Raw genomic sequence first — 24,281 nt, forward strand, 5'->3', positions numbered from 1 at the left:
AATCGTATAAACACAGTGCACACTTCTTTATGTAGGTATAAATTCTACTATATCAGATAAAATTATTTGGGTCTTCACAAGATATAGTATGTGTTTAACGTTAGTTTGTTTACGATTGATCTCTATTTTACACTTCTATTTCACTAAGACGCAGTTTTTATTCCATGCATTCAAATTAAACTTTTTGTTCCATTCCGTTGTAAAGGAAAAACTAACCATACAATTGTTGATAGAAATAATAGCCAGACTGTGTTATTATGAGCAAACGGGTAGAATGTCGATAGCCAATTGTTGCTTACATACACAGGGACGAATTCCATACATGCATGCTGCTCAACGCGCGCTGACCTTGATATTATTTGTGTAAACGATCACATTTGTTTTGCTTTAATTTTTAGTCTCAAACGGTTATCATTTGAGACACTCTTTTCAGCTGGAAGCCTTGCAATGACTTGTCGGCAAAATGTCTTCTTTTATTGTCTATATACTTGTATTTTCTTTTGGTCCATATGATTCGAGATACAAAAAGTAAAATCCATCTTGTGTTTCTCATGTTGAATAAACCTTCTTTCCGAAAACGTATGATATTATTGACGTTCATATTCATTTGTTGAGTCTAGATAAGTGCTCATTAAAAAGTGAACACTTGTTTTTGTGAACAAAAAAGACATTTTTATATTTACAGACATGTTTACACTTAGAAAATATATGACCAATCAAGAAGTCCGCATTCTAAGGGTCTTTTAATTAATGATATGTATTTGCAAGTATTAATCATTCAAATCACCAAGTAAAGTTAAAAAACAATAATATTTGGGCATCTAGTAATACGGGGTTAAAAACACTAGTTATGTGTAGCATTTTTGCTTACTGCACGTTTAAGCACTGTCACGATAGAACCCAATTGTTTCATATTTAATGTAAATTATGGGGCCTCATGTGTAAGGAGTTGTACAGGGAAGAGGACAATTACAACGAGCGAGGCATGGTATAGGGGAGATAACCCTTGGTTATGCTTAGGTTAGGGTTAGGGGTCGGGTTAGGGTTAAGGTATGGGTTAAGGCTAACCCTAACCCAAACCCGACCTCTTACCCTAACCCCCTAACCCCCCCGCCCACCCCCCATGCGCATTACAATACCATGCCTCGCTCGTTGTCGGTGTCCACTTCCCAATTGGTACAATTGACAATTTATGTCAGTTTTTAGATATTTCCGCTGTTTGTTTATAATACGGGTTTTTGTTAGGCACATTATTCAGTGTGATAGAAAATATATTTTAATCCAAAACAATATCAAATACGTTTAGTTTTAATAAACGACGATATTCTTTTTGTAAATTGTTTTGTTTTTCTGTAATGCAAAGACCTATAGAATATTGTTTATAGGTCATTGTGTTAAGTAAGACTTACGGGCCTCAGTAATTCACGCTTGTATTCATACGATATCATGTGATATGTACATGATCGATTCATGTCTATTTGATTGGTCACTTTGAAAATCTTTTTAGTTCGAGTTCATGAAAAGCATGTTTCTCGCTTTGGCGTTATACGCTGCTAGGCGATTACAAGTATACATCGGCATACGATTTGACATACACTAACAGTTACAGAATTGCGAATAGAGCATTAGCTGGGGTGAATGCGTACTCAACATACGGCATTTGGTTAAGTTAGTTTATCTTTCCTTAAATTTGTGATAGTCTTTTTTGCTAGGCTTGAAATAAATTGTTGTTTTATTTGAATATTGCAATTTATGCTTATAGGAATAAAGTCAATTGTTGTTAGTCTGAAGTTAGAAGTTTAAGTTTGCATTTTTACAAGTAAACGCCAAAGTCGTGTTTCATTTTTAAAATATTTGCAATAATCGGCACATACGAATATTTTAATTGTAACAGGTGGAACGAGAGTTATTGAGTAGTTAAAAAAGAGATAAAAATACAACATTTTAAGAATATTTACATATTCTAAAGTAGAAAAATGTCCCAGTACTAAAATAGGAGTTTAAAACACATTTGAGGACTTTATATTCTATAGTAAAACAAACCATGATCGCAGCAACAATTTCGTTCTTCATGTTTATCTTTATAAGATCATTAAACAATGAACGTTTGGACAAGATCCCTCCAGTAGCTTGTTTTGAACAAAAGCTTTATAACGTATTTGCGTAGGATATACGTACATCGGTACTTACTGACGAACGAACTTCGTGGGGGAAAAAAACAACATTTTCTTATATTTTCCCAATTTAATAATGGTTGATATAAGATCATATGACACAGAATGAACAAATACGTAACTTTGATACTTTCGCCATCCGAGAACAAAACATAGCATGTTGCATATCAGGATGAAAAAACAACCGACATTATACTAATGCTTTGTTTCAATTTCTGTTTTTCTAATTATGTGAATCGCATGTACCTTAGCAGATAAATAATCATATGATACTATACTAATCAATGTTGATTTAAATAATCCTGATTTATAAATATATTCTGGATATTTATTTCATTTGAAAGTTCTATAATGTTACCATTTGTATCTTACGTTATTATAAGGTTTCATATTTTAATATTCATTTGGGTTTAATTGTTATGAATAGTAAGGCAATAATTCATGTACCTACATACCATATGAGCATGTAGCAATATACAAATTGCTTTTGATGTACATTTTATATACCATCTTAACTAAAGCAAACAAAAACATTTAACTGTGGACTCTGTTCACCATTTTCATTTTCAATTTATTTTAACGTTTGTTTTTAAGTTTTTAATTTCGATTGCATTATTTAGCAATTTGTGTCATTTGAAACTCAATTAACAACAAACCATCTAAATCAATTATAGTTGTACGCGTTTGTTCGTCTGTGCCTTATGAAAGTATGAAATAAAGCCAATCTACTTTAATTTAATGTCATGTATTTCTTCACACAAACGGTTGTGAACAGCTCCTAGAAATCTTCAAGCCAAACGTAAAACATCCTTACCAGACGTATCCTCGTCGTCATGATCACCATATTCATCTACTTCTTCGGCAACAATATCTCTTAAACATCCGATTCCAGTTCTTAATACGCGATTCTAAAGGGATGCTCTCGGACGAACTGAATCCGCATTACTTTCGGGGAAATCTAGGCCACGACTTTTATATTTCTTGGTTTACAAAACCGCCGACCCTAATTTTTGGAAAATGGGAAAAAAAATAAAATCGGAAAATCGTCTTTTTTTTTAATATTTTATTCCCGACCGCACTGCAAAACGAGAAAACGAGAAAAAAAAACGATCCGGTTTGAGTACGAATAAAATCAAGTAAGTACAATCAACGATTGGTTCACATATATTCAATTGCAGAGATCGGGATATTTTTCAATGTGACACATTATGTACCAGTCCTTTTATGGGCACTTCTCAAAATTTATTTCGGGTAAAAATTACAGACAATAAGAAAATCAGCGTCAGTCAAATGTCGACCCCATCAAAATTTATTTCCGTGTCTGTGACGCAACTATATTGTTTAACATGTTAATTATATTAAACAAACCCGATAGTATTTGATAATTAGTATAAATAATCCAATAAAACACTGCCATTATTTACGATATATGTGTTTAGGAATTTTGTAAACACGTCCGCCATAGTTTATAGGAACTGTACAGAAAGTTTGGAAATCGGAACAAATCGGTATATCTCGGAAAATCATTGATAAATGTATTTGTCGTTTCAACGCTTTGGGCCGAGTAATTTCGGCAAATCGGAACTCAACTTGTGTAAAACACTAGCTCAATTAACCGTTAAACTCCGCCTCCGTTCTCTGCAAAAGATACGAAGGCGGAGCTATGCACGTGCTTTTATTAAATTGGAGGATTGCAATTGAGAACCAAACACACAATTGATTCGGCATGTTGATTGCTAGACAAAGGAAGCCAATTTTTTCGGCGCGAAATTTGTCGCTTTATTGCTTCCGACAGAAAGCGGCTTTCCTTTGATGACGTCAAACTGTCAATTCACACAGACTGCACATTTTCGGAAGACTTTAACCGACTCCTTGTTTACAATTCCAGTAAAAAAAAACACTTGCTAACATTAAACTTTGGATTAAATTATCAAAATAAAGCAAAAGCGAAGTTGACAAATATGATTAAATTAATTCGCGTCAGTTCAAATAAGACGTTTTGCGTTGTAAATCAACGAGTTTTCATGACAACAACAACTTTGACAAACATTACCGCGACGACGCATGGATCGATCTACCTCGATTTTTTTTTTCATGTACGATCTCATAAGTCGAGTAAGAGCAAACACATACCGGGTTATTTGTGTATGAGTAGTTTATCTTATATAAGATTTATGCAACGGGCATCGCATTGCGTAATGGTGCGCATCCAATTATGGAAATGAAGCGCAGTTTTTCGTTTTAATGGGAGAAGAACGCATGTCATGTAATGCAGTGTTTAAAATTGCCTGATGTTACATAATGTGCTGTTAGGACTCATTTTATTTGAAGATATAGATGTGTTTCATTGCATAATTTGATTTTTTGTCTCTGTGTTTAAGGTTATAAAAGATATGTTGTCTTTGTTCTGATGTTATTAGTATTAACTTTTTTTTCCAATGATGTTTTTTTTTTTTTTTTTTTCGACCGCCCGATGGACCATTTTCAAAATAATTTTTGTAAACCAATAAAAAAAAAAGTCGTGGCCCTATAGTATCGTTATTTGCACAATGTGCATTGTTATTCATATATCCATGTTGTGAATGTTCGCATTTGAATGTTAACTGCAATAACTTGTTTGTGCTTCTGTTTGGCTGTTACTATAATCCTCTCTTGAGTATATCACCTGAATGCCCACGTAGGCAGGTTTTCCACACTTTCCTATTAATGTGCTATTATTATAATAGTATATCGTCTATTTGGCATTAGTGTTCAAATTTTCTGAAGTGTAATATGCTTTATTTTGAGGCGTTGAAAGCAGGGTCTCAATCGCCGATTCTAAACCAGTAAATGCAACTCTCTTCATCGAAGACACACAATAATCTGGTTTATTAATGTACTCTCTTTTAAAGATTTCAACAAAATTCTGAAGGTAATCGGGAAACCTTCTGGATATGGATTCAAACGGATCATTTTCACATTCAGCGTCATTCGCACCCACAAACGACCACAGTCCATGTATAACACTAGCAGTGATATTCTTGACTAAAGTTTGTTGATTTGCCGCATGGACAAACAAGATTAAAAGCAGGAATCAGACAACGGGCTTATATCTTAATGAGTAAGGGAAGGGATTTCATAGCTCCCTTCCGGTATCATCGGAGTGTAGTTATTATCCCCGCCCCATACTCGGAGTGGAATAACTGATCGTGTGTCAATCTGACTGTCAAAATATGTATCATATGATGGCTCTTAAAGTTACTAAGCAATGCTGGTGAACTTCGGTATTTAAAAAAACAACTCGTATCGAAAAAAAAACACGTTATTTTACTTTTTTTGAGGCTGCTATGGTTTAAAAAATGAGGGAAAAACTGTCCATACATCAGGATCCTTTAATAACAAAAAAGGAGCTTAAGCTACATGTAGATTGATTAAACTTGCGGTGAATAAAAAGCCATATTGAAAATGTGTACGATATTTAACACAAATAGTCAGATACAAATTTGTGTGGCTATCGTCAAAAATACGTTAAACTGTCACAAAAACTAAACACTTTGATAATTCAATGTTTTCTTTAGCTGGCAGAGTAAAACGCAGCATGTGGACTGAGTGCCATGTAGGAAATGTGCACGTAATATCAATTGTTTTCAAAGGAGAATACTTGTGAATGGAACGGTAACAGCAATACGTGACAAATAAATTTGGAGCACGTGAAAACTCAGAAAGAGCTTAAGCTTATGACTGTGATGAAACTCGCTATGTTAATTAAGTGTTGGATGGGAAATATAATTCTATTTCAGTTGTTTATGACTGTGATGAAACTCGCTATGTTAATTAAGTGTTGGATGGGAAATATAATTCTACTTCAGTTGTTATGTAGGCCAATTTTTGTTGTTGCGATTGATCAATAATAAGTGACAATTAAAATCTTGATATTGAATTAAGCAGTACTTAATCTATTGGTCTTTGTATAGAGGGTCATATGCGGACCTGCATGTTAGTTTATGGTTATTGTATATAAAACACCACCATTTTGCTTGTTGTAATGTCAAGATTAATTTAAAATTAAACAATGTAGCCTGCAATAACAAGAAGTACTTGGTTAATAAGCTAGGTTAACAAATATAAATGGAGATTCGGTTCGTATTTGACAACATTAACCCGATAAGGGACTACTGTTTTGTAAGTGACGAAATTTTTGCTAATGTTTAAGCCCTACTCCATAAATAATAAAACAAATCTTCGTTGGAATCTAATTGTTTGTAATAGATTCTATAGTTAGAAACAGCTTAAAAACTAACATTAAATATGTAATCCTCGAAGTATTAAGAGCTGTGTGGTATCAATTACGCAAAATTTACTGATAAGCCATTCACAACACCCGTAAATGTTGCTAAACAAAGACACTTCATAAGTGAAAAAGTGACATAATTTTTTTTACATGAACTTGCTTGTTTTAAGAACTTTTTTAATCCAACAACTATTTTAAATTCCTTAATAATTACATTTAAAAATGCATTGAAGATTCTGACGTTTGAAAATAATGATGTTATGCTTGAGTCCAAAGTGGAATCAATCTGACCAGCAAGCTGAAACAGTTCAGCCGAATCTTCATTGCCCCTTGACACTTCACTGGTTGAATCCATTGTTACATATACTAATATACAAAATCATTAAGAATGGTGACTGTTATATACAGTAGTGTACCAACATGTATATGCATGTTATCTTAACGTTTAAAGGGGTCTTTTCACAGATTTGGCATGCTTTAAAGTTTGTTACAAAATGCTTTATATTGATAAATGAAAACATTGGAACTAAATAAATGTAAACATTGGATCTAAAAAGCTCCAGCAAAAAATCAAGAATAATATTAAAGAAAGCAATAAGTAACCCTCAACTGGACTCAAACCACTGACACCTGGAGTAAAAGTCTATCGCTTAGACCACTCGACCATCCGCACTCATAAAATGTGTGATGTTGTTGATACATATAAGCAATCCTCGTAGTATCACAAAATATAACGACAACAATGGAACTCTCCAAATTATTCAATCGTTTCGCGTTGCAACGCTTTATAATTTTCAAGTTTTCAAATGGTCAAAATTTGCATATACTGGATATTTTACAGCATAGTAAATGTTCAGTATTATTGTTTCCTCACAAATATCATAAGTACAACGAACATTTGCGAAACTGAAATATTTTTTTAATTTTGTCAATTTACCAAAACGTGAAAAGACCCCTTTAAGACAGAACAGTAACATAAATCCAATTATGGTATCCAACTTCCAGACATCATGTCAGGCCTGTTTTACTGATTGATAATTCTCTTAACCGTGTTAGGAAAGGAATACAAACAATTAAATATCACGCGTGTTTCTTTCACATTTACAGTTGTATTTTGCTGCTTTGTTTCAAATTTAGTTTTAAGAAGTTTTAAACCGTTTAAAAACACACCACTGATAAACCGGTCAACAATATGTGGATTAATTAAATCGACCGTGTTCTGGTTACAAGCAAACCACATACGACATTCCACAGTGCAAGGCTCATGTCATTTCCGGTTAATGGTGGGCGGAAAAAAAAATTTGGTCGAGCGGTGTTTATATTTAAAATTCCAAGTGTTAAAAGTATAAGTAGTGGAATTTGTGGTTCACGAGACAGTTGGAATGGCTAGTTTATCGGTTGATGAGGTTATAAGCTCTATGGATGAATCAGACTCAATATTTATGACAGAATACTCAATACCCGTGCAAAACCGGTTCAAACAAAGACAAAATGGCGGCATCGGATCGTCTGACGGCTTTCAAACAGTGCAACGAAAACCGAAAAGGATAAAAGTGAGTAGCAGTAACACAGAACAGTTCGTAAATATGAATATAGATGATAAACTGTTGTGCATATTCGAAAAAATTAACAGCGTTGAAGATAAAATATCACAGTGTAGAAGTGACATAGCGAGAGCAAACACGAATTTCAAACGTATTGACGACAGAGTGTGAGCACTAGAACAGGTATGCGAATGGCAATCAGAAATGACCAGGTCAATGTGTTACCATTCCATTGATATGGATGCAAGAGACATGAGAAATAACATAATAATATATGGCCTGTCAGAAAAAATGTCGTACAATGACAGAACATTGGTGATAAGGTTCCTTGAGAACGAGTTAGAAATCGAAACAGAAGGCATGATGCTAGACCGAGCACACAGGCTGGGGAGAATTATTAGTCATCTAAATGATCAAAAACGCCCAATGATAGTCCGCTTTCGCGATTACGTTGACACAGAAACAATTCTTGCTAGGGCCTACAAGCTAAAGAGAAGCCCGTTTGGAATAGAAAGGCAATATCCAAAGGAAATAGCGAGAGCGCGAAAGGAATTGTATCAATCACAAGAAGCTGTACAAGGGAGACAGTTACATCAGAAAGTCCAAATAAAATATCCAGCTAGATTGTACATCAACGGACGGGTGGTACGCGATATGTTTCCAGAATGGTACAGCATGCTCGCTACAGATAGACTAAAACAGGGACCTATACAAACAGAGTTGTGGAAACAAAGGAGGGAATTTGATAAGATCATCACAGCAAATGGGATCAGTGTTGAAGGCAGTGAACATCATGAACTGAAAGACCTGATGGCAAGTTGTGAGACAGAATTTGAAAAATCGTTCCCGATTTCTACCAGCCGACAGCGTCTGTTTTGGGAACAGCAGATGTCTTTTGCCAAAAAGAAAGACAGTCGAGGGATGCGCTGGCACCCCATGATCATTCGTTGGTGTCTCTACCTTCGACAAAAGTCAGAAACAGCGTATGATGTTCTTCGCGAAACTGGATTTGTAAATTTGCCATCAACAAGGACATTATTTGACTATTCGCACTTCCTTAAGAGTGAAATGGGTCACCAGGCAGATGTTCTAGGTTTGTTGAAGGAGGAAGCTGTGAAGAGACACCTGTATGACACAGAGTGGAGGAATTATGTCGGTCTTCTCTTTGATGAGATAAAAATTAAAGAAGATTTAGTGTACGACAAACACACTGGACAGCTCATCGGATACTGCAATCTAGGCGATGTTGCCAATGAAATGATGCAATTCAGCGAAACAAAGAATGAAACTAAAAAAGAACTAGCAAAATACATGTTGGTTGTGATGCTGCGAAGTTTGTCTTGCAACTGGTGTTTTCCGTTGTTTGGTTTTGCAACGACAGGCATAACAGCCGATTTTTTGTACCCCATTCTGTGGAAGACAGTAGCGTTACTACAATTATCCCAAATTAATTTACATGTCTTGTTCTTCACTTGTGACGGTGCATCACCAAATAGACGGTTTTTCAACATGCATCGAGTGGGTATTGAATCTGTGGTATACAAGACGGAAAATCCACACAACAGTGACCAGAACATTTACTTTATATCAGATGTTCCACATCTTCTGAAGACTGTGAGGAACAATTTTTGTAACTCACATGCCCACAAAAAATCAAGAATGCTGTGGAGGAATGATAAAGACATTTCATGGATGCACCTAGTTCGTTTATTTGAGGAACATTGCGAGATGAACTTGTACTCTCCCTGCCCAAAGTTGTCGCGAAAACACATTGATCTGCTTTCCTTCAACTACATGAAGGTCAGTTTAGCTGCACAGGTTCTGAGCGACTCTGTAGCTCTTGCCCTTGAGGAGTTGTACGGTCCAGAGGTCTCAGAAACTGTGCAGTTCATGAAACTATTCAACGAATTTTTTGACTGTCTAAATGTTAGGAGTTTGTTTGAAGGGAGAAATAAACGCAATGACAATTTACTGCCTTACACTAGTGTGGATGATGAACGCTTGAACTTCCTGACTAAAGATTTTCTTGGTTACATCAATAAGTGGGAGGAGAGCATTCAAAGTAGGCCAGGAATTTTCAATGATTCCCAGCGGGCCAAGATGATTTTAAGCCACCAGACTCTCGATGGACTTAAAATATCTGTAAATTCCATCACCGAGTGTGTGAAGTTTATGTTAAGCAAGGGTGCTAATTTTGTATTGACCCATAATTTCAATCAGGATCCTCTTGAGCAACATTTCGGTCACTATAGACATAAAGCGGGATCAAATAATAACCCAACTGTCTATGAGGTCAGAAATGTGATGACAACAATGAGAACTGTCGACTCTTTGGCTGTACCAGTAAAGCAGGGAAACATTAAAAGGGGTGCGGTCGACAAAGAAAACATAGACCATTCCAAGTTAAAAAGACGAAAGTAAACAGAAAAGGTTGACTTTAACCCATTTATGCCTAGCGTCCTGAGAAAAAGAACATTGCAAACAGGGTAGACCCAGATGAGACGCCGCATAATGTGGCGTCTCATCTGGGTCTGCGCTGTTTGCTTAAATGAATTTCTTTATGAAATATTCTAAATATAGATATAAATATACTTGACACCCCTAATTTTGGAAATAAATTGATCCAATTTAGAAAGATGGGAGAGTCCACTGGGCATAAATGGGTTAATTATGTCAGGGACCTATACAAATATGTTTGTATAGGTCCCTGATTATGTTTGCATAAAAATAAATATTTTTTTATGGAAATGTATGTTTACAGATTATTAACATAAGTTTCCATAAACCAATCATACAGATTTATTTGTATGCATAGATAATTCATGTAAACCTTTTCTGTAAATTTAACTTTTGTCAGTGCTGGGATGGTATGCACAATACATGAACCTCATACACTCGATGATGGAATTTTTTTTATTTCTGTACATTATAAAATATCTGCCATAAGTCCTAGAACAAAACTGGTATCTTTAAAAAGTAACTTGTATCCTATAAATATTTTTTAGCTAATGCAGTGAACTTTACTTATTGATCAATTTAAATGACAAGGATAAATCATTAAATAAATTTCGGTGTTATATATGTTATGAATTTGTATGCCCCCAAATGGTGGTGTATAGTTTTTTAACTGTCCGCCAGTCAGTCCGTCCGTCTGAAAACTTTAATATTGGTCATAACTTTTGCAACATTGAAGATAGCAATTTGATATTTGGCATGCATGTGTTTTTCATGGAGCTGCACATTTTACTTTTATATTGTCATGTTATTATAAACTGAGTTCCTAAAACCATGCAAATACTGCTTAATCACTGGTTCTGTATGTAGCATCAATGTTACTTGAATATTAACATTTTCTTTAAGAAATTTGTTCTCACTGCAGACTCAAAAGAACTTTGAATAATTTAGTTTGCAAAAGGTATTGATCGCATTGAATGAATAACTAGTATTGGATTTTTTGGGTATAACAAGTATTGGATTTGTTTATATGTTGTACATAATATGAATCTTTTATTTGATTTTATTCAGTTTGTTCAAGTGCGATTACTGAAATGTAGACTACGTGCCTATTTATGTAAAAGTAATGTGCGGTATAGTTAAAGCATATGTCTTATCTTATGGATCCATGTTTTTACATGTTGTACACTTGTACTATATTTTAAGAAAGTGATTAGTTACTGAAACATTACATCCAACTAGTATAACATGTGTATTGTTGAATGTTCATGTAACATGTGTATGTTTTTTATGTAAAGTTATTTTGTTGTTGTTTTTTTAATTTGAAGGTATTGTACATTAAATAATATTGTATGTATGAAACGAAAAAATAGTGTACTATTTGAAAAAAAAATGCAAAAAAATAACTTACCATATAATTTGTATAATATTTACTACATGTAAGTTATTTTGTCGTATTTGTTTTTTAAAGCTATTAATATTATTTAATTTCCTACGTACAATATTATTTAATTTCCTACGAGCAAATATATCCCTCTAGCTCATCTATATATTTTTTTCGCATAGATAGTCGATGTTGGGATATAGATAATGGAAATTAACTAGTTTGTATAGATGGAGTTATTAATTTTACTTATCGATTGCTCTCTAAATAAAATGATTGTACTTTATATACTCTAAGGAACCATATCGCTATACATACATGTAAACTATAGTTTTGCTTTAGTATAGGTTGTCAACACAAGGATATTACTTATACTTAACTACAATTAAGTGTAGCATAGGTAGAGGTATCATTTATATCATACAGCTTTTACATTGTCAGTATTACTCAATTCTATATTTGTAAAATTTTGTAATTACGAGTGAAAAACAATGCAAGTATATACTTTATGCAATTATATATGTCCTAACTTTATATTAATGTATGTAATTCTTGTTTTAAAAAAATCATTTAATAATTATATTTTTCACTTATGAACTTTGGTACAGACAGGGACCTATACAAGTATAAGAGTTGTTATTATTAAACTACATTTGACATTATGTGGTCACTATGTATTAACAATATTAACATTCTCACGAAAACATGTTTATTCCTTATATTGTAAATTGAACTTTTTTCGAAGTGATGCATGATTTGTATTTACTTCAAAAGCATGCTGTTATTGTAAATGTAATGTAAATGACGATTAGCTTAATATGCTTAAGTCAGAATAAACATTTATGTTCTATTAACTGCATTTAAATCTTTGTCCATAATTTTGTCAAAACCATTCTACAACACGTTTTATATTCATTTCTTTGAAAATAATTAAAGGAATAAAACACTAAACTCCTTTGTACACACTATTTAGTAGTAACTGTAAATGCCAGATTCAATTGTCTCATCATTATTACACCGTATCATGTGTCCACTGTTTTGGATATCTTACTTGCATGTGCGAGGATTTTATTTATTAATGTTGTTTTATTTATTGATTGTTCGAGATATATATGATAATAAAACGAATAAAACATGAGTATATATATATATATAAATATAGAACTACTAAAACACGATAACCTTTCTTGTTTTTTGTCTGGTTTGTACGCAAAATGCAGAACTAAAAAATGCATCCAATATTTATTACCTCGTAAATTCTGTTGATGTTTTTTCATGACATGACCTCGAAATCCTGATACACTTTTATACTCCGCGCCACAAACAGGACAAATATAGCACAGCTCTTTCGTGCTTGCTTGCGATTTATTGTTTGCCTCATCATCAGTATAATCACCTAATACCAAATCTAAATCTATGTCGTCATCCCATGAAAGGAAATCTTTATGTTTAGAAGACATTTTCAGTAAATTCCATGAATCCGACGTTCACTATGACTTAAGGGAGTCCAAATGAATATTAAAATGACATTCGAAAATTTGCTGCGTCGGAGGTTAAAAGAACAATTATACATTTTGAGTTGTTTGCACTTAACATGTCTTGATAATGTTGCTATTTTAAACAAAACATGGTAACATTTTAATTCTATTAAAAGACCGGTCTTTTGTACATGCATGTACGTGCGATAAACAACGGCAATTTAACCCTGGCGAAACAACCGGCAATTAATATTCATCAAAGAGTCCGATAATTGGGTGCCCGTTCGACATACTGCGTAATAATAAGACTAATTAATGATTGATTTTGAGATCAACAACACAACAATTAAACGAATACGTATATTTATTTAACATAATATAATTTGAATCCGAAAAAACGTAACGCGTTAAATAACGAAATCCCTCGCAATCGCTATCGTGTAGCCGCATTATCGCTACACAGGACCAATCGATCAAGATTATCAAATCTCGCGCACCGGTTTATTATCGCTGCACCGGGACCAATCGATCGAGATTAAAGTATAGGTCCCTGATCTCGCGCACCGGTTTATTTTGCGTGCTGTAACGGGATATCGCGAGGTTGCTAATCCCTTTGTTTGTATAGGTCCCTGACTAAAACAGTGTCCGACCAGTCATACACATGATAAGAGTAGAATGTACTCTAACGAAACCGTGGTAGAACGTCGCGAAAATGATGAGAACAGTGATGAAGATGGAACGAACGAGGTGTTGACATTTACCCAGAGCAAAAGTCAACAAAATCCTTCCATCGTAAACGCCCATCTCGATGTAAACAATCAAGACTGCATTGAAAACACACAAAGCGAAAGTGGGCCAAATTACGCGGACCGTAGTGAAAGCACGAGTAAAGAAAATGGCTACTTACCGAAAGGCGGTGATAAATCCAACAGGGGAAAATCCATCACGAGCGAAATTGACACAGACTGTTCGCAAAATCAAACGCAAAAAGCGAATTACTCCTATGCAGTAAAACGAATTAAAAGTGGTAAATCCTCACAAGCGCAATCGACCAGAAACACACAGAGTGTTGGAAAAAACCCAAGTAGCGGTACTATTAATAAAACACGGACACAGAACGCAGCCAAGCGCGGTGAATTGGACCAGAAATAGGACAGCTGTGGAGAGAACACGGGGATTCGACTTAGTATGTTAAATGTACAGGGACTAGTTGGAAAACGGTACAATAAATTGCAGTCGGTCGAAATGAAAGAACTGTTTGCAAAAAACGATATTTTATTATTTACTGAAACCTGGTCAAACAAACTGTACGATTATTCTGTGAACGGGTTTCATTATTATATATTAAACAGAAGTGTTAAATTAAAAGGCTCAAAAAGAGATAGTGGGGGGATAATAATATTTATCTCTGATCAATTGAAAAACGATGTTGAATTCTTAAAAAATACCGATGATTGTTTATATGGGTTAAATTAAAAGGCAATTTGTTTAAAAGCCATAGCGATGTTTTACTCTGTTTAGCATATAATGTGCCACAAGGAAGTAGTAGAGAAACGTTTGTTAATGAAAGCATATTTGATCAAATTTTAAACGATATGATTCAATTTCAATGTTATTTTAATAATAACTGTGAGTTTATTGTTTGTGGTGACTTTAATTCAAGAATTGGTAATAAACCTGATTATGTCGAAAATGATGGTTTACACCGTTTCAATTTATTACCAGATGATTATGTTGTAGATATTATTTTACCGAGGATAAGTCAAGATAAAAATGTAAACGAGAATGGTAAATGTTTACTTGATTTTTGTAAAATGTCTGGTTTAAAAGTGTTAAATGGTAGAGTAGGGGTCGATTGTCAATTAGGAAAGTTTACTTGTGTAACGAGTCGAGGATCGAGTGTTATTGATCTAGTTATGTGTACGCCGTTGTTATTTTCATGTATTGATCAGTTTGAAGTACTTGATCCGAATGTATTATCTGACCACTGTGTAGTACAATTTCACAAGACTTCTGTTAAAAATAATTGTTGTGTTAATGACAGGGTTATAAATGAGTGCGATAAAGTACCGCACGTATTCAAATGGGATAATGAAAAAAAGGATATTTATATACAATCTTTCAATAATTCAGGAACTACTCAATGTTTGATTAATATATGTAATGATATCGATCTTATAAATAGTTCGGCGTCATTAGATAATTGTTTAGAAAAATGTTGTACTGTAATTGATGATGTCTGTTCACCTTTATTCAAAAAGACCATAAACAGTAATCAATGGTTTAATGACGAGTGTCAAAGGGCAAAATCTGAATTTTATAATAACTTGAACATATATAGAACGGACAGGTCGGATGAAAATAGAATTTTGATGGTTCAATCCCGGAGCAACTATAAATGTTTAGTAAGAAAACATAAATATAATTATGATTTAGAGCAGACAAAGATTTTAGAACATTACCGATTATTAGATGCAAAACAATATTGGAATTTATTAAAGGGATCGGTAAACCATGCAAGTCAGATAAATTAAAGACTGATGATTTTTTTCGATACTTTAAATCCATTAATGATCCAGACACCCATTTTTATCAGCCAGATGAAGACATTCTGTTTTTTAATGAAAGATACCTAAATGAGGAATTTGAGGTAATGTTCGATGATTTAAACATTGAAATATCTCAAGACGAAATTAAAAAGGTATGTAAATCTTTAAAAAATGGTAAATCTGATGGTCCTGATTACGTTTTAAATGAGTTTCTTAAACACGGTGTTACAAATGAATCCTTTCTTAGGGTTTTACATTTACTTTTTAATAAAATGTTTGATATAGGTTATTTCCCAGAGGCTTGGAGCGAAGGATTTATTGTTCCGCTGCATAAGAAGGGGGATTTAGATGACCCGAATAATTATAGAGGAATAACACTGTTAAGTACGATAGGAAAATTATTTAGTAAAATAATTAATAGTCGATTGAACATGTGGGGTGAAACATACAATGTGTACATCGAAGCTCAAGCCGGATACCGAAAAGGTATGGGAACTGTTGACAATATTTTTGTACTGCAGGGTATTATTAACCATATTTTGAATCAAAATAAAAAACTATTCACAGCTTTTGTCGATTTTACGAAAGCATTTGACTTTATAGTAAGAGATATCATATGGTATAAATTGATAAAATTAGGGGTACGTGGTAAAATGTTGAATATAGTTAGATTGATGTACAATGTTGTTAAATCGAAAATAAAATTTAATAATGAAATCAGTCACGATTCGTTTACATGCTATTTGGGAGTGAGACAAGGTGAATCTTTATCGCCATTTTTGTTCTCAATGTATTTAAATGATATCGAGGAACATTTTATGCTAAATAAGTTTGAAGGAGTTAATCTTGGTATGTTAAAACTATTTTTATTGTTATATGCTGATGATATTGTATTATTTGCAGAATCGGAAGCCGGACTGCAAAATGGATTAGATTTATTAGAGCAGTATTGTACTAAATGGAAGCTATGCGTTAATGTGAATAAAACAAAAATATTGATTTTTAAAAAAGGAGGACAGAATAGACGAAATTTAAATTTTTATTACAAAGGACAAATTGTAGAAATAGTGAATAGTTTTACATACCTATGCATAGTATTTACCACTGGGGGTTCTTTTTCATTAACGTATGATGCACTCTCAGGACAGGCTCTTAAAGCAATATACAAGCTGAAATATAATTTAGTTAAATACCCAGATATAACAGTTAATCATAGACTTGATCTTTTTTATAAACTTATTGAACCTATTCTAAGCTATGGTTGTGAAGTATGGGGGTTAAATAATAGTGTTTAGATTGAAAGAATACATATACGATACTGTAAACAAGTGTTAGGTGTGAGGTTGCAAACACAAAATAACTTCGTTTATGGAGAACTGGGACGTGTACCGTTAATAAATAAACGTATCATTTGTGTTTTAAAGTACTGGTTTAAATATTACAATCCGATGATGTCAAGTACATAAAAATTGTTTACGATATGTTATTACATGATCATGATATATACCCAGAAAAAAAGTCTTGGGTTAAATCTCTCAAGGATGTATTAGACAGATTAGGTTTTAGTGATGTGTGTTTTTTTCAAGGGGTAGGAGATATTAAGATATTTTTATCAGTAGCTAAACAACGTATTTCTGATGTTTTTGCAAACCTGGTCAAATGAAATGGAAAACACGACCAAAGGTATAACTTATAGACTTTTTAGTAGCTTTCAGTTACAACCATATTTAAATTTTGTAAATGTCTCAAAATTTAGGATGGCGTTAACTCGTTTTAGAGTATCTACCCATAGACTTGAAGTGGAAGCAGGGAGATGGCACAAGCCTGAAAAGATACCTTTTCAAAATAGAAAATGCAAACACTGTAACGTCCTTGAGGATGAATTTCATTTTTTACTTGAATGCCCAACATTTATTAATTTACGTAAGAAATACATAAGTAAATACTATTGGAAAAATACAAACATGATATAGTTTATCGAACTCTTACAGACTGACAATGAAAAAAGTGTACGAAATCTATCCATTTTTGTTTTTAAAGCATTCAAATTGAGAGCTGACTTATATTATCAGTAGTTTCTCTCCAAGTACCTTCATTTATTTATCTAATTTATATATATATAAATACAATATACGATAAAGTGTGCATGAATTTGTTGTATTAAGCATTTGATCTACGTTATGTTAACAATTCTGCACGCCATTGACCATTTGTGAATATATTGTGTTGTAAAATGTGTTTACTCATGGGCTTAAAGCCTAATGTATGTTGAATAAACTCTATATCTGCCCTACATTTATAATCAGTTTCGAAGTCCGCAAACTAAAATGTTTATGTTGAATATCGTTAGTTCGACTTCGAAAAAGGACAAAGCCATACAGTTGATAATGCGTTGAAATGGTTTCTCCAATAAGTAGTTGACAACAAACAATTTCCAGATAACTACCTCGTGGTTCGTAACGACATAACCAGACTAAATACGTCGTGCTTACGGCATAGCTAACTCGTGGGACCGAGATCAGTAACTCCTAGTTTGTAATGACATAATCAACCGAGTGCAATTAACTTCAATCTGACGGATTTATAACGTACACACTCGTGTTAGTCTCCCTTGCATCACTCATTTTGAAACGTGCGATAAACAACGTGTATTCTGAATTGATTATTGTGTATGATAGGTAGTTAGGCTCCGTTTGTTGATTGTCCGCTCGAGTACTACTTAAATGTATCCTGGGTACTCTTAAGTTTTCTAAAATGGGTACGGAAAATATACTTACACCTACCCGACGAATTTAGACTGTTCCCGAGTTTTATTCCCGCCCAGAATACAACATCGTAAAACGCGCTACGGAATAAGAAACGAAATACTCTTTGAACAAAAACTTCCTAAACATGCTTTCTTTAGTGGGAGTTTCGATAATAGTGAGGCCATTTGATAGAATATTGACATAAATATGAACATAACTAATTTGAAAAAGTGTCTAAAACGACAAATTTAGCGTTAGAATGCCCGGGTGCGATTCAATATATTTTTCGTACCCGGGTTACATTTAAGTTGTATCCGAGCCCGCAATGACCAATCGATCGGTAGTTAGTCCATCTTTTTGCACACATACACGTGTGTCTTGTCTAGTGTAATTGTTTTGTTTCACACCGTTTGGCAAGTGGAACATTGACATGAATAAAAGACTGAATGCATAATAAATGTTTTCTCTTCTGTCCTTGAAGCTGAAACTTCACGCCATGCATATTTGGTAACGACGCAGAATAAACATACGTGTTGAAGTAAAAATGCGTGTCGCCCGTTGAACGGTTTATAGTTAAATATGCTTATAATTAGATTTCTTCCTGTTCTTGTTTCTTGTGTGCCTCCATAGCTCAGTGGATAAGGCGCTTGCTGAAATCCAGAGGTCTCGGGTTCGATCCCGGGTCGGGGCACATACATGCCAGTCATGTTTCAGCGGAATGCTGACTGACAAATAAAGGCTTAGCTCGGCATTAAGACGTGTTTGTTGTTTTTTGTTGTTTCTAACTCCCATAGGCCTTTTTTCTCTGCATTCATAATACATAGAACGGCTTATGTTTTGTTATTTTTTTGTTGATATTGCACCCAAATTGTAATTTCATAGTGTTTGTTTTTGCCCCTGCTTATTGTATATACTAGGTGTTTATACATGTAGGCACGTTCTAGTATCAGTGCAAAAAGAGCAGTTGTCGGTTAAGAGCGTAACCTTGAGCATTTTAATCTGGCGAACAAGCTGAACAAGGCAAACTTTAAGTAGGTTCACTAACCTTCCTAAAAAACAATGTACTTTTAAAACATAAATAGCCTGAAGTACCAAAAATAAACAACTGTGCAAGGTCGACTTTACTTTTGCTGACCAAATTGATTTACACGGTTCCATTTTTTGTCTAGTTTTTGGTTTTCCGTTTCTGGAGTCCTCCAATATAATCTGGGCAAAATATTTGTCGAGACTATGTTGCTCTCCGGAAATGCCCTATTCAAATATTAAATGTTGTTGAATTTGTTTAAACGATACCTGAAGGTTATGCCTGACCAAATCGTTACCCCCAGATGGACTACTAGTACCTTCGGTAGCATCTAAAATATAGCGAGAAACTGCATGTGGTGAACGGCGTCTGCCATACCCAAACTGCAAACGCCCATCCTTACCACTTGCGCCCCATCCAGGAGGTTAAGGTCCGGCATCCCTCGCGACTCAGCCCGCTGACCAGCCTAGTAGGGGATTGAATCTCCAATAATCCAAACTTCATTATCGGCGTTATCGTCTGCTCGTCGACGCATTGAAAGTGGCGCTGCTGCCGGTGCCGCTTCTGGTTCTGGCCAAGGAACAGGGGCTGGTTCCGTCTCTAGTGAATGAAAACCCGTCTTTATGTACCGTATGGGTTACGTCGAAAAGTCAGTACTGAAATCGATTTTACGAATGGATTGTTGTCGTCTGCTTGTATCCTATAATCGATACGAGATTTAAACCTTTATCTACCGAAGACATGTATTCGCTTCCTCACATAAAATAAATGAAATGAATAATATAGAAATTAAATTTTAGTAATGAAGGCAGTTTTAGTGTAAGTACTAATCGACTGTTTACGGTTAAAATAGTTGTAATATAAAGGTATCCAAACTATTGATATACTAATATAAAACAAGTTTTTTACATCTACATTTATTTATAGATGCTTTAGCGAAATAATTCTGATGGGGGAGGGGTGCCGAAACAGAAACCCAGTCATATGTATTCACCGTAATTTATGCTGAAAAGACTGTATTTAAACTAATTCGATATCTGGAGGCACCAGTGACTACCAGGAAAGACTGGATGACAACCAAGAACAGAATGGTGACGCTGGAGAGACAGATTGCGCCAGGAACAGACTGGAACAGGGGCACTAGGGGTAGCATCCCGAACTGCAGTCCTCGAGAGGGGACACCCAACGAACAGCTACAGACTCCACAAATGAAAGACACCCCCGAGAGTCTACCGAGAGGGGGGGAGGATGATAGACTCACATGGACGGATTTTTTGGAATCGACACGGCCTTCCCAACCGACTACGAATAGAGATGGATCGGTCACTTGTAATTGCGGAAAGGTGTGCAAAAACCAACGCGGTCTACGCATTCACCAAGGGAAGTCTGATTGTCAACGTGTGAGATCACAAGGGCAGCGCATAGCCAGTTTGGCTAGTAAGACGCAGGAGTACTCCAGTCTGGATTCAACCCACAGTACTGAAGAACTCTATGTTCAGGAGACCTCACAGGATGTCTTTCGAAATCCTGAGGAGGATGATGACCCCCTTTTAGAGCTCTTACAGACTCAAAGCAGCCCGGAAGCAAGCAAAGTGACTGATCCGGATAGACCACAGCAAGACACTGCCACTAGAACCAGGAGACCAAGGATTAAGTGGCCCAAGGCTTCAGACAAGACATCATGGACCCAACTGGACGAGGACCTAGAGAACATCCTCGAAGCATCCATGCAAGGACCAGTAGACCGGAAGCTGACCACCCTCACAACCTTGATATATTCAGTAGGAAAGGAGAGGTTTGGACTAGAAGAGGAACCTCAGAGACCAAACAGGCGGCAAGTTCGTATCCAGAACTTTAGACGTGAACTCAAGCAGCTGAAACGAAGGTACTGTGCTAGTTCACCCACAGAGAGGATTGGACTTGCACAGCTTAGAGATACAGTTCGGACACAGCTGACATCATTACGGAAAGCAGAAAACAGCAGAAGAAAGACACGGAAACAGGCAAAGAAGAGGGCGGCTTTCACAGCCAACCCATACAAGTTCGCAAGATCCCTCCTCGACAAAGAAAGGTCAGGAAAGTTGGAAACTTCACTAGAGGAAATAGAGAACTTCCTTCATGTGACCCATTCTGACCCCAATCGAGAGGACGTGCTAGGGGACTGTGACAGAATAGATCCAGCGGAGGAACAGCTGAATGCGGCGGAACCTACGCCTGGCGAGGTGAAAGAAGCTGTGAAAAGGCCAGAGCTGCTTCGGCGCCAGGACCCAATGCCATCCCGTACAAAGTGTACAAGATGTGCCCACTACTTCTCAAGCGTTTATGGAGGCTCCTCAAAGTAGTCTGGAGGAAGGGGGATGTACCAGAGGCTTGGAAGGAGGCCGAGGGGATATTTACACCGAAGGAACGCAATTCCAAGACGGTCAACCAGTTCCGAACGATCTCGTTGCTCAACGTTGAGGGAAAAATATTCTTTGCCATCCTTGCAAGAAGACTCACATCTTTCCTGGCAGGCAACGCATACATCAACACCTCGGTCCAGAAGGGAGGAGTTCCCGGTTTCTCCGGCTGCATAGAGCACACCAGTGCTACCACACAGCTAATAAGTGAGGCAAAGAAAGGGAGGAAGGATCTCACTGTAGTTTGGCTCGATTTGGCCAACGCATACTGGTCCATTCCACACCAGCTCATCTATACAGCCCTACGACACTACCATGTGGACGGCCACATTCAGAAAATCATCACCAGTTACCTGGATGGAATCAAGCTCCGGTTTACTGTTGGTGACCAGCTAACCAGATGGCAGAAGTTGGAGAAGGGAATCGTTACCGGCTGCACAGTTTCCGTGGTGCTCTTCATCATGGGGATGAACCTGCTGATAAATGCTGTCCAACGTGAGACACGTGGACCAAAGACAGAGTCAGGAATCTATCTCCCATCTAGCAGAGGCTTCATGGATGACCTCACATTGACGACAACGACACACGTCCAAGCTAGATGGATGTTGACAGCCCTTACGGATGTCGCTTCATGGGGAAGAATGAAGTTCAAAGCAGCAAAATCCAGATCTCTTGTCATAAAGAAAGGACAGACAACAGAGAGGTTCAAACTCTACGTACAGAACGAAGAGATTCCTTCCATAGTGACAAGTCCAATAAAATGCCTGGGCAAGTTTGATGCAAGCAAGATCGCGACAATGTCAAGAACGTAAAGCAACAGGTAGAGGAGGGTCTCAAGAAGATAGACCGCTGCGGACTACCCGGCAAGTTCAAAGCCTGGCTTTACCAGCATGCACTGCTCCCAAGACTAATCTGGCCGTTGATGCTTTACGAGGTACCCAGCACAACAGCGGAAGCCCTGGAGAGAATCACTAGTCGACACCGCAGGAAGTGGCTAGGAGTTCCACCCAGCTTTACCAGTATTGGGCTCTATGAGAAGAGCAACAAGTTACAGCTCCCGCTATCTTCACTGGTAGAAGAGTTCAAGACAGCAAAAGCAAGACTTGTGTTGACCTTGAGAGACTCTCCGGACGAGTTCATCCGTGAGGCAGGGATCCAAACCCGAACGAGCAGGAAATGGTCAGCGACAGAGTCTGTGAGCAAGGCAGAGAACGCGCTCAAGCACAAAGACATTGTCGGAGTGACTGCAGTTGGACGTGAAGGAATTGGTGCGAGAAAGGTGGTACTGTGGAGCCGATCAGACCAGAAAGAGAGGCGAGCAATGATTCAGTCTGAGGTCAGGAGGGCGGAAGAAAATGCCAGACAAGCAAGGGCTGTTGAGATGGGAGCGCAGGGAGCATGGGCCACGTGGAATACCGCAGACAGGAAGTTGACCTGGGGAGACATCTGGAAGTATGAGCCTTTTCGGTTTTCCTTTCTCCTCAGGTCTGTCAATGACCTACTACCATCCCCAGCGAACTTGTGCCGATGGGGACTCACAGCTTAGCCAAAATGCAGCCTGTGTGACAGAGTAGGCACCCTAGAGCATGTTCTGTCATCTTGTAGTACAGCACTGACACAGGGAAGATATAGATGGAGGCACGACTTGGTCCTCAGAGAGTTGGCTGACTGGCTAGAGAAGGAAAAGAAGAAGGAACATGGCAATCATCCCCGCCATGGGCACATCGCTTTTGTCAAATCGGGTGAGACCGTGAAGACACAGAAACCAACAAAAGCATCAATTCTTGATGGCTCTAGAGACTGGAAGATGGAATTGACCTTGATAGAAAGCTTGTTTTCCCAAACGTGGTTCAGACGACCCTACGACCAGATATTGTACTGTGGTCAGAGACAGGAAAGAAGCTCGTCACCATAGAGCTGACAGTACCATGGGAGGCAAGATGTGAAGAGGCCTACAAGCGGAAGAAGGCCAAGTACACAGAACTGATGGATCTGTGCAAGCAACAAGGCTGGTGAACTTGGCTATTTCCGGTGGAAGTTGGCGTTAGAGGATTCTGTTCCCAGTCCGTGCACAGGCTGATGAGAGCATTAGGAACAACTGGCAGGGAGAGACGAGTGGCTATCCAGAGACTGAGCCAAGCAGCCGAACGGGCATCAAGCTGGCTGTGGCTGAGGCGAGAGGAGAAGAGCTGGAGGCAATCAACCAACACACAGTGACTGATCACCACTGTGGGCCCACCGCTATCAGAATGTTCATG

At 36.6% G+C, this 24,281-nt stretch overlaps 1 protein-coding gene across 1 annotated transcript; it reads left to right on the forward strand.

Moving 5' to 3' along the window:
- The first annotated feature begins 20,712 nt into the window (after positions 1 to 20,712).
- Positions 20,713 to 22,835, forward strand: LOC127854078 (uncharacterized). Its single transcript, XM_052389068.1, has 2 exons — positions 20,713 to 21,858; positions 21,942 to 22,835. Exons 1-2 carry the CDS (start codon positions 20,713 to 20,715, stop codon positions 22,833 to 22,835), a joined length of 2,040 nt encoding a protein of 679 aa, XP_052245028.1.
- The last annotated feature ends 1,446 nt before the right edge of the window (positions 22,836 to 24,281 follow it).

Source organism: Dreissena polymorpha, chromosome 1, assembly GCF_020536995.1.
Source record: "Dreissena polymorpha isolate Duluth1 chromosome 1, UMN_Dpol_1.0, whole genome shotgun sequence".
Taxonomy (NCBI): Eukaryota; Metazoa; Mollusca; class Bivalvia; order Myida; family Dreissenidae; genus Dreissena; species Dreissena polymorpha.